The 11774-nt window shown below is 41.0% G+C and overlaps 1 protein-coding gene across 1 annotated transcript; it reads left to right on the top strand.

Moving 5' to 3' along the window:
* The first annotated feature begins 2176 nt into the window (after positions 1 to 2176).
* Positions 2177 to 7833, top strand: Kcnv1 (potassium voltage-gated channel modifier subfamily V member 1). The gene is given in 5 exon segments (XM_038344165.1): positions 2177 to 2341; positions 2344 to 2648; positions 3458 to 3665; positions 3667 to 3988; positions 7322 to 7833. Coding segments are annotated over 5 exon segments (1512 nt in total).
* The last annotated feature ends 3941 nt before the right edge of the window (positions 7834 to 11774 follow it).

The raw sequence follows: 11774 nt of genomic DNA, 5'->3' as shown, positions 1-11774 counted from the left end.
ATGAATGCTGGCTCTTCACTGGAAACATAAAACAAAAATCATCCAACTTCAATTTATATGAAAAGCAACAAAAAAAACACATCATCTCCACATTTAACTTCCAGAGGCAGCCCATTTAGTGCTATGCTTGAATATGTATTGAATAAACACCCAACCTCTCTGTCTCCATTTCTTCTTCCGTTAATGAGCACATGGGTATCTCATGGTGGTGTTAGGACTAAACAAGATATGGTGGCCCTAGTAGAGAGTCTACAAAATGTCATGGTATAAAACAAGCAGCCAGTAAATGTTTAGTCTTCTTTATTAAAACTGGACGTCTTACTGAGGCACTCGGGTCCACAAAATAAATAATAATGAAGAGTCCGAGAGAGAGAGAGAGAGAGAGAGAGAGAGAGAGAGAGAGAGAGAGAGAGAGAGAGAGAGAGAGAGAGAGAGAGTGGCTCACATTCCCTAGAGGAAAATACTGAGCATGAATGGTTGTTAGACATAATGACAAATCCTTATCCATGTTTGGGAAGTAGAATATAACTGTCCTAACCCTGCTTCACAGCCCTTCACCAGTTTGGAAATGTTGGAACATTTTGTAGACACAGATGGCGAGGAATGAAAATCAAATGCAACGATTCTTGAAACATCCTCAGATAGATGCGATATTCAGTGTCAGTGAGCACGCCTTTTCCTCCCTGGGACCAGTCTCCCTCCTTCCTCACCTTCACTCTTTAAGGAACTGGCCACCTCGGGGGCGCTGGTTCCAGAGGAGCCCTGCGCAGGGGCGGGGGCTGTAACTCTCAGCAGAATCCTGAGGCCAGGAGCCCGGATGCTGGAGCAGTCAGAGTGAAGCAGCAAAAGCAAGCTATATCTGAGCCCAGAGCAGCTTCCCTTCCTGGCTGGTGAAGTCAGAATTCTCAAGTGTAGACCAGAAGATTAAAGAAGGTTACATTACCAGCTACACTTGGGCTGAGCAACTCCCAGGTGTGCCACAAGTTACAGGTGAGTTACTGTCCTTCCTTCCCTCCCTTTAGGCCCTGGGTCCAACAGGTTGGTGGGGGGGGGGGGAGCTCTAGGGGGCTAGTAGGCACTCAGCTGATCTCACATGCTCTCCTGAACTTGGCTTCTTCTCCTTTAACCTTGGGGTCGCTGTTTATTTAAAAACCCTCGCCTCAGCCACGCTTTGTTCTATTCCTTGTCTTTCTGCCTTCCTCCTTTTCCTAAAGTGAGAGCTCGCCTTTGTTGTTGGAGAATGCGCCCAGAATGACTCTTCTGAGAAAAGTTAAGACAGTGTGCAGTGTTCCCCGTGCTCAAGGGCCACCCAGCAGACTGGAAGCTCCTCAGTTTTTAATGACCCACTGGAACTTCAGTTTAAAACAAACAACAACAAAATTACACTAGCCTTTTTATTCAAGTAGGAGCTCAAAACCTAAGGGAGGAGGAAGAAAATCTAGCATGAATGACAGATGGGAATCAGAGAGAAGTGGGAGGAAATCTTGAGTCGGGTACCCCAGACATGTTCCCCACCCCCTACGTGTTCACAGCCCTAGAGAACATCACAGAGTGAACCCCTCGCAATAGAAGAGGGACGTTATAAATCCTAGAGCCTAGGACTCGGAATCCTGCTGTCACCACGTTCACAAACTTTTCTTCTGCAAACAGGGTAAAAGTGAGGGTCTTATCCCCGCTTCCCGGCACCTGACAGAGTCCTCCTTCTCTGCTTCTGCCCTCCAGATCTTCGCGTCGCCACCCCTTGCCAGCTCCTCCACCAGAATCGCCTGCTATACTATCCATGCACAGTGGGGGTCTCAATTACAAAGTTAAAAAAAAAGGCTGTGCCTATATCTAGGAAAGCCACCGCCCACCCGGGACATAGCTTGTGTCCTGGCTGTTTCCTTCCTGGACAACACACGATTGTATGACCGGCTCCCTCTGCGCGCAGCGAACCACTCTTGCTCTCCAGCCTCCTCGCTCTAAAAAACTACCGCGCACTCGCAGCTCCCTAGCGGACAACCAGCCATCAGCTGGGGGTGGAGAGAGTCGGGGTGCGCAAGTGGGAGGCCTCTCCCTCGGGAGCCTGGGAGATCCCTGTCGCCAGGAGGGGCCGTGCCACCGGCCCTCGCGGGAACCCAAGCGTTGATCTAGAGCCTTCCCAACTTGGTGGTGCCCTCAGACTCAGGTGGTCGGGATGGATCTGTCACCCCGCAACCGGCCGCTGCTAGACTCCTCGTCGCTGGACAGCGGCTCGCTGACCTCGCTGGACTCCAGCGTATTCTGCAGCGAGGGCGAAGGGGAACCCTTGGCTCTGGGGGACTGCCTCACGGTCAACGTGGGCGGCAGCCGCTTCGTGCTCCTCAGCAGCAGGCTCTGTCCTGCTTCCCGCACACGCGGCTGGGCAAGCTGGCCGTGGTGGTGGCCTCCTACCGCCGCCTAGGAGCCCTGGCTGCGGCTCCCAGCCCCCTGGAGCTTTGTGATGATGCCAACCCGGTGGACAACGAGTACTTCTTCGACCGCAGCTCCCAGGCATTCCGCTATGTCCTGCACTACTACCGCACTGGTCGCCTGCATGTCATGGAGCAGCTGTGCGCGCTCTCCTTTCTTCAGGAGATCCAGTATTGGGGCATCGACGAACTCAGCATCGACTCCTGCTGCAGGGACAGGTACCCACAGGGCAGGGCGCGGCAGCTGGGTGGGAAGTCAGGAGTCGGGCTAAGAAGGCACAGGGGAAGGATTGAGGCTTTGTGTAAACTTGCCTACTCCAGAGCTTTGTCAATAGGTTTGTCTGCCTCTTGACTGGAGGCTAAGGTGTTTGCATAAGACTAGAAATCAATCCTAAAGTCAACTTGTGCGTTGAACGTTAAAGGCAAAACAGAAACAACAGCAAAGAAACTTCTTGTCCCGTTTCTTCCAGAAATTAGTATTCTGATTTCTTGTGAAAGCCCAGGCTGATCAGGCTTTAAGTAAGGATTTGGTAATTAAGTAGCTGAGTCAGAAAAAAAAATGCTTCAAATGACACATAGGAATGAAAGATTTCGGTTTATTGCCATCAAATCAGAACTTTATCTGTGAAAAACCTGCTTGAAGGACCTCCTCTGGCCCTTAAAGATATAGGCTCTACAGTGACTTACTGTTGACCTGTGACTACTATTACTCCTTTATGGACATTTTTCTTTTATACACACAAATGTTCCAGTAGCAAACAGATGTTCTTGTCACCAAAAATTAAGTCACAAAATTTCATTAATCCAAAATTTCCTGGTTATGAATAAATCCTATTTGCATAAATTTCTACTAGAAATTGTCATTTAAAAAATGGGAAATCTGGCAGGGACCAACCTGGGTAAAATATGAATATATATTTCTATATTTTATCCCTATGTAAGTGTGACCTCTCTGTCAAAGTTAATTCTCTTGTCCTTCCATATGTGTTATTTTTTTTAATTAATCACAAAGTTGTCTTCCCTGAAAGATACTTCAGGAGAAAGGAGCTGAGTGAAACACTTGACTTTAAGAAGGACACAGATGACCAGGAGAGCCAACATGAGAGTGAGCAGGACTTCTCACAAGGACCTTGTCCCACTGTCCGCCAAAAGCTCTGGGATATCCTAGAGAAACCTGGGTCTTCCACAGCAGCCAGGATCTTCGGAGTAATCTCCATCATTTTTGTGGCAGTGTCCAATCGTCAACATGGCCCTGATGTCAGCTGAGCTAAGTTGGCTCAACCTACAGCTGCTGGAGATCTTGGAATATGTGTGTATAAGCTGGTTCACCGGGGAATTCCTCCTGCGCTTCCTGTGTGTGAAGGACAGGTGCCGCTTCCTGAGGAAGGTGCCAAACATCATAGACCTCCTTGCTATCTTGCCCTTCTACATAACTCTTCTGGTGGAAAGTCTGAGTGGCAGCCACACCACACAGGAGCTGGAAAATGTAGGGCGCTTGGTCCAGGTTTTGAGGCTTCTCAGGGCTCTGCGCATGCTAAAACTGGGAAGGCATTCTACAGGTATTCATATTTCAATGGTGTCTTTTAATGTCTCTTTGCTTCCGGCAGATCTCTGTGAGTTCGTGGCCAACTTGATCTACAAAGTGTGTTACAGGACAGCCAGGACTGTTGTAATGAGAAAGCCCATCTTGAAACCCTCCCCCAAAAAAGTCAAACAAACAAAAATATTTTATGTAAATGAGAACATCACCACCTTCCATTCTTATCCACGCCTCACTCTTAAAAAGTACTAGAAAGCAAAATCTTCAAGGTATTATGAGAGGTACAGAGCTATCTCTCACACACTTTCTGTCCACAAGGATTGTGAAACAATCTCATTCTCTTTTAACTTCAGTTTAATATAATACAATGCCATATAGATACATATATACATTAAGACATTCTTCTCAAAGGTCAAATATAAAGCATACATAAATGGCATACAAATAAATTATATACCATACATAGGCCATAAGTTATTTTGTTTTCTATTTCCCAAAAAAATATATAGAATTTTGTTCTTGAGTGGAGAGAAGAGACTTTCTTAGTCATGGCAGACAAGAGATGGCCAGGTTTTGATGGCCCTCCTCTGGTTTTTTATTAAAAAATAGGATCATTTGTCTTGGAAGAAAAAATTTAGTAACTAAATGTCTTACTTTGTATTTGAGAATTTTCTTAAACTTTGAAAAATCAAATGAACATTCCGTAGAAAAATTCACCTCCCTCCCTCCCTCTCTCTCTCTCTCTCTCTCTCTCTCTCTCTCTCTCTCTCTCTCTCTCTCTCTCTCTCTTCTCTCCTCACCACACACACACACACACACACATACACACACACACACTAACTTGCCCTTTAGAACCAATGCCAATGGAAATCAAATTAAATTTAGAGCAATTAAAGAGAATTCTTTATGGTCTGAAAGTAATGATGCTCAGTAGTTGGTTTTGTGACTACTGAATATTATTGTATTGGGTTATTACAGGCATAATTGTAAAGAAAACAAGAATATTCCCATGAGTTGGTTGAAATGTAAATTCTCAACTCTACCTGTCAGAAGGTAGAATTTTAGTATATGTACTACTTTCTGGATCTTGCACAAAAATAATGTGTATGCAATTATTTTTGAGCTACATAATTTGGAAGTCAAGTCATATGTGTTTTTGAGAAAGATTGGGCAGCATGCATAATAATACAATACAAATGTATATACACACAAACAAGTATTTACAAAGTATGCTGCCATCAATGTCCACAAAGATACCTCTGAATGACCGCAGTAAGGGTCATGGTAGCTACACCTGCCTGTTAATGTAGAGAAAGAAAATTAACCTGCAATTTCTTTTTCTACATCTCTGTAATTAAGACTCACCCTACAAAATTCTAGTCATGTGTTTTCCTAGCTAGTCTTACACACCAGCGATCTGATGATGGGGTTTCCAAGAACTTTTACAAGTAACATTCTTTGTTTCCTGACACAGATAATGGGATGCTTTCTTTGAGTATTTATAAACTCTTCCCGGGATTCAATTTATAAAACACTGAGAGCTACGTTTTTCCCAAAAGAAAGAAAAAGCAAAATAATAGTAATTTCAACAGTGTCACCTCCCCAAAAGTTTCTCAGTTCTAAAGCAAGTATAAAAGTATTAGCAAAACCTTAATTTATTTAAAGTGTACGATGAATGTGGTGAATATTTTATAGTTTTATGTCAAGGAGAGTATTTAGAAAATATGGCCACAAACATCATAAGTTCCCACATATTTGAAACATTCATTGAGAGATGTTGTATAATAACGGTTAGAATCCCTGACAGTCTGGGTATAAATCCAGGGTTTGTAGCTTTGTTCTAGATACACTAGCCCTGTTAATGTCAAACTCCATATCTGCAAAATGATACAACAGTGACCAAATCTGTCACGTGGTACTTTTGAGGGGTAACTAAATTTAGTTATATGGATGATATTTTATCTTTAAGTGTAATCAGTTGTTCTAAACACTGTACTTATGTCAAATTATTTCTTAACTGGCATTCCATATAGACACATTAGAGACAATTTTCTAATGAGGTATTACAAAGTTACTCTGGAAATTTTTTTGAAGTTAAACTTCCAAGTTTATGTACATTGTTCTTTAAAAATAGGTGACAATAAGAACAAAATTATCTCAAAATTTGAAGAGAAAACTTTAAAATAAATAGACCATGGGTAGTATTTTAATGTGTTTCAAATAATCTCTAAGGGTGAATAAAATAAGAAAGTATTCTTTGTATTGAATTGGGCTTTCAATTCAATGTTGGTATGACTTCCAAAGACACATCCTTAAAAACCTTTGTCTAACCTTGGAAAAAGGTATCTCATTGGTTAGTTCGAGCCCTCTTTTATAATGGAAGGGTTCTTGCTACTCTCTTTAGTACTTGGGCTTTGTACAGATGTTGCAGGACTCCCATAGGTCTGTGTCTCATCTCCGTTGGTAATTTCTCTAGTCCTTCCATTCCTATACACTTTGGCATTGAAAGATACAGGAAGTCAGAGCTATCATATGGTTAAGGGAGATAAGGACTGGAATTTAATAGGTATTCTGAGAACTCTAGAACCTTCCTATACACTGGTAAGAGTGTGTTCTGGATATACATTTGACAGCTGTGTTGTCACCAGTGCCTAATGTACTCCTCCTTTTCCACTTCGTTGCCATGGAATCTACCCCTCATTTCTATGGAGCATCTCATTCTACTAATCTTTACCATGAGTAAGAAAATAAAAGGCAAAAATATATTAGAACAACATCAAAATGATGATAAAAAGAAGTACTGAATTGGTGTCCACTTCGTTGCCATGGAATCTACCCCTCATTTCTATGGAGCATCTCCTTCTACTAATCTTTACCATGAGTAAGAAAATAAAAGGCAAAAATATATTAGAACAACATCAAAATGATGATAAAAAGAAGTACTGAATTGGTGCATTGGAAAGCAGTTTTGATCATATGAGCTCTCCACATACATCCCTGCCAAGGACTTGGATTCCATGAAGTGACAAACTCCCATAAGATACCTCTCTATAGATTTCAGTTTCATTTTTCACATAAAAACCCAGAAACAGCATAAACTCAATAATTACCAAGTAAATGAATGATTGTAGCTATATTTCTCTTTATCCTTCAAACCTGGCCCCACCCACAAGACTATAAGCTTCCCGAATACAGAGGTCATAATGACGTCTTCACTGTATCTCCAGAACATTGCTCAGCATATTAGTTATGCAGAACATGTTTGTGGGTGGATTGCAAGGAGGGAGAGGGGAAGGAGAGAAGGAAAGTGGAAGAAGGATGCTCAAGCCTGACAGCCGTTCTTCTCTTGCAGGATTGCGTTCACTCGGGATGACAATCACCCAGTGCTATGAAGAAGTTGGCCTACTGCTCCTGTTTCTATCTGTGGGGATTTCTATATTTTCTACAATAGAATACTTTGCAGAGCAAAGCATTCCTGACACAACCTTCACAAGTGTTCCTTGTGCATGGTGGTGGGCCACAACATCAATGACTACAGTAGGATATGGGGACATTAGACCAGACACCACCACAGGCAAAATCGTGGCCTTCATGTGTATCCTATCAGGAATCCTTGTCTTGGCCTTGCCTATTGCCATTATTAATGATCGTTTCTCTGCTTGCTACTTCACCTTGAAACTCAAGGAAGCAGCCGTGAGACAGCGTGAAGCTCTCAAGAAGCTTACCAAGAACATTGCCACTGACTCCTATATCAGTGTTAACTTGAGAGATGTCTATGCCCGGAGCATCATGGAGATGCTTCGATTAAAGGGCAGGGAAAGAGCAAGTACTAGAAGCAGTGGTGGAGATGATTTTTGGTTTTAAGTTTACTTTCAACTTATTGGCAAAATCTATGTACATTTGACTGGATTGATGAAGCCTTGCTACTATGGATATCTGTATATTGATGATGAGTTTCTTGAACACTTCTCATCTTCTTTCTGGTGTATTTCCTAGAATATTTAACATCTCCTATAGCAACTACTGATTATTTTGACATACTTCTCTTCACCCTAGCTAATTAATACAACCAAAATTATTTGGGAAAAGAAATGCATATCTAAATTTTCAGATATTAATTGATATAATTCCATACATCAAACTTTAAAGATTCATGTGTCATTGATTTTAGATTTTCACAGCTTTGGGTTATTTTTTTTTAATCAAAGTTGAACTGTTCACCCCAGAGGAAAAAAAAATAAGTGAACATTTAAAACCACATTGAACATCTTTTGGCTATTTAGAAATATTCTCCAAATAAATTACTTTTTCTCTATATAAATGAAAGCTGTTGAGTACAATGATAAGCGTTGCAAGCAAACACACAAACTTGATGATCATAGCGATTGCCTCATCTTCCATCAAGTGCAAATCACTGGGCCTTCCCAGACAGAGCTCTGCCCTTCGTCATTCCAGTTGCAAGTGACCTCAAACTGCTGAGTGCAGGAGGTGAGGCTTCAAGTGCCTAGACAGCTTCACCATCGCAACAGAGCGAGAGGTGTGAAGAAGAAAGCAGCACAGTTCTTTGTGAAACTTAAGACGGTTTGTAAAATGTCTCATTATGGATGAATTATTTAAGTTATGCCTTCAAATTCATGAAGTCATGAATATGCAAAAGTGAAGTGGTGAAGATCCTAAATTTATTCATTGAAAAGATTAGATAGTCTTTTTATAAGTGAAAATATGTTGAACGGCATCATTAGATGAACTCGAACATCATTTTATTGGTTAAAATTTTATTGGTGGAAAGCTTTCTGATTGTTGAGGTAAATAACAAATGTTCAGACTTTGCAGGCACTTTGACAGTATTTATGGTAATGATACAATGCCTAAATGTTGTGGCATATATTTAAAGTCAAAAGTTTTAAAGTTAAGAAATAACCCTGGTTCTAAAATAAGTGAGTAAATTTTCCAAAAGCATAGCAAAGAATTCCCTTATTGCCTACTTTCTTGATGTAAGCAATAAAGTTCCTAAAGAAAACAAAATTGGTCTGGGTCAGAAATCTTACTCTTTGATTTATTAAACAAATCTACATGAAATGCATATGCATACAGAATAACTCCAATGTCAAACCTTCAAAGGGGATAGAATTGGGGAAAAACAGATGATATCTTGCTGAAGTAAATGGTAGTGAGCACTGAAGGATCTTTTGCTTTAAATCCTGGGGTGATAATGCAAGCCCATAATCCCAGCACACAAGAGAAACATAAGCTTGAAGCCAGCTTTTAAACATATAAAATACTAATACTTACCACAGAAGCAAGGCAATACTTCCTGTTTTCTGGTGTGGATGCTTAAATTCTGAACAAATTTTCATTTCTATAACAAATTTCATTAAATTATATCCTAAGGTACTTTAATTTACTTGGCTTGTTTGTACTTCTCCTAAAGATTATGAGAAAATTACAAAAAATAAATAATTTTAAAATAAATTGTATTTATTTTAAAGACAGGTTCTTACTATATAGCCCAGCTCGCCTAGACCTTACAATGCAGACTCTGAAATCTCTTCCTCCCTCTGCTTCCAAAGTGCTGGGTTTAAATTTGTGCACATCCAGCAATACTTAACTTACAAAAAGACATGGAGTCTACAGCAAGTCTGGGCACCCCTGGCTATAGCACAAATCTGTCCATTGTCTGAATGGGTAGGAGACATCAGACACAGAGAACAAATTTACTCTGGGCTCTCTAGAAATGTCACCAGCAAGAATTGTTCCTGGAGTATAATCTGTAGTTTCCCTCAAATATCCCAATTATATAATTACTGTTCTTGTAGACTTTTAAAATGTTTTACTTTTTAAGATTTAAAATAGATTTTGTTCATCTAATATATTCTGTTTATCACTTTACCTCTTCAACTCCTCTGGGATCCTCCCTACCTCCCTCCCATCCAAATCCACACCATGTTTTTGCTCCCTTAGTAAACAAATGGGCATCTAAAAAAATAATAATAAAATAAGATTTAAAAACCCAAGTGGGAGTAGAATTAAACAACCAAAAAGAGGAAAGGAGTTGAAAAACAAAACAGAACCACAGGAACCACATCCAGATGCACAAACACACACACACACACACACACACACACACACACACACACTTGTACACAGAGGAATCCCATAAAAACACAAAACAGAACCCACATTATATACACAAAGTACTTGTAAGGTAACAAAAAAATGCCTTGACAAGACATTATGAGACAAAGAACCTTGAAAGATACCACTGAGTTTGTGTTGTGGTTTTGTATCTACTACAGGGCATTGTGTTTGTAGCTGCAGTGAGACTCCAATGGAAAGAACTCATGTTTTGTTTATGAGTGGTTATCAATTAGTGATAACTTCTAGGTTAGGGTTGGGACTGGTATTAAATTCGCCTCTTGCTCTGGGACCCCATCTATGCAGACCCAGGCAGGCTCTGGGTATGCTGTCACAGTCTCTGTGAGGTTGTATGTACATCGGTCCTATAATACTTACAGAGTCGAGGTTCCTCCATCCCCTCTGTCTGCCTCTTTTTCCCCCATGGTTCTCTGAGCCCTGAGGGGAGGAATTTGATGGAGATATTCCATTTAGGACTGAGTGCTTTAAGGTCTCTCACACTCTGCACCTTTTCTGGCTGTGGGTCTCTGTATTTGTTCCAAACTATTGCAAAAGGAAGCATCTCCAATAATAACTGAGCAAGGCACTGATCTATAAATATAGGAAAAATATCACTGGGAGTTTTTTATTCTACATTCCTTAAGCAGAAAGGTAGTATTTGGTGTTCCTCTTAGGTCTCTGATTTGTTGAGTCTCATGTTGGCCACTCAAGCAGTGTTGGCTTGGGTTCTATCTCATGGAGTAGGTTTTGAGTCAAATCAGATATGGTTGGTTACTCTCATAAGCTTTGTGTCTCTATTGCACTTGCATATCTTGAAGGCAGATCACCATTGTAAGCCGAAGGGTTTGTAGCTAGGTTGATGTTTACCTTTTTCCTTTGGTAGTGCACAGAGTAACTTCCAGTAGTATATTCACTAGTACATAGTGGTAAAGCCTCTAGGTTAGAAACCAGTTTGACTTCTCTGTGTTCAGTGAATTGTGAAGTTGTCTCCAGCAATATAGCCTTACTGTCGGTTTGTGGAGAGCAGCCAGTAACCTTGGCAATAGCCTTGGTTATTGGAGGCTCCCATGGGGTCCCTTCGGCCAACATCTAGATTAGATATAATCCATTCCTGTCTTCATTTACCAATGAGAAATGTCTAGATGGGGCTCTATACCATTTTAAGATGTGTTTCATTTGTTTATGCTATGGAACATTTGTTTTAACGACTCAAAGATGTGTTGCCTTCTTTTCGGTTGCATTTGTTTACAACTGTGAAGATGTGATTATTTGCCTATCTAAAACACCTGATTGTCTAATAAAGAGCTGATCAGCCACTAGCAGGCAGGATAAAAGATAGGCAGGATGAGAAGACAGAGAAATAAATAGAAGGAGAAATCTGGGATGAAAAGAGGAAGGAACAAGAGAGATCAAGGACTGAGAAAAGCGGCGACCAGTCACCCAGCTAGCCATGAACTAAGAGCAAAAGTAAGATTACAGAAGTAAGAAAAGGAAAAACCCAGAGGCAAAAATAGATATGATAATTTAAGAAAAGTTGGCTAGAAACAAGCCAAGATAAAGCCAGGCATTCGTAAGCAAGAATAAGTCTCTCTGCGCATGATTTATTTGGGAGCTGGGTGGCAGCCGCCCCCCCCCCCCCAAAAGAGTAAAATAACAACCAACATCAGGGC

This window comes from Arvicola amphibius, chromosome 9, assembly GCF_903992535.2.
Source record: "Arvicola amphibius chromosome 9, mArvAmp1.2, whole genome shotgun sequence".
NCBI lineage: Eukaryota > Metazoa > Chordata > Mammalia > Rodentia > Cricetidae > Arvicola > Arvicola amphibius.
This window is presented reverse-complemented; position numbering and strand designations above follow the sequence as displayed.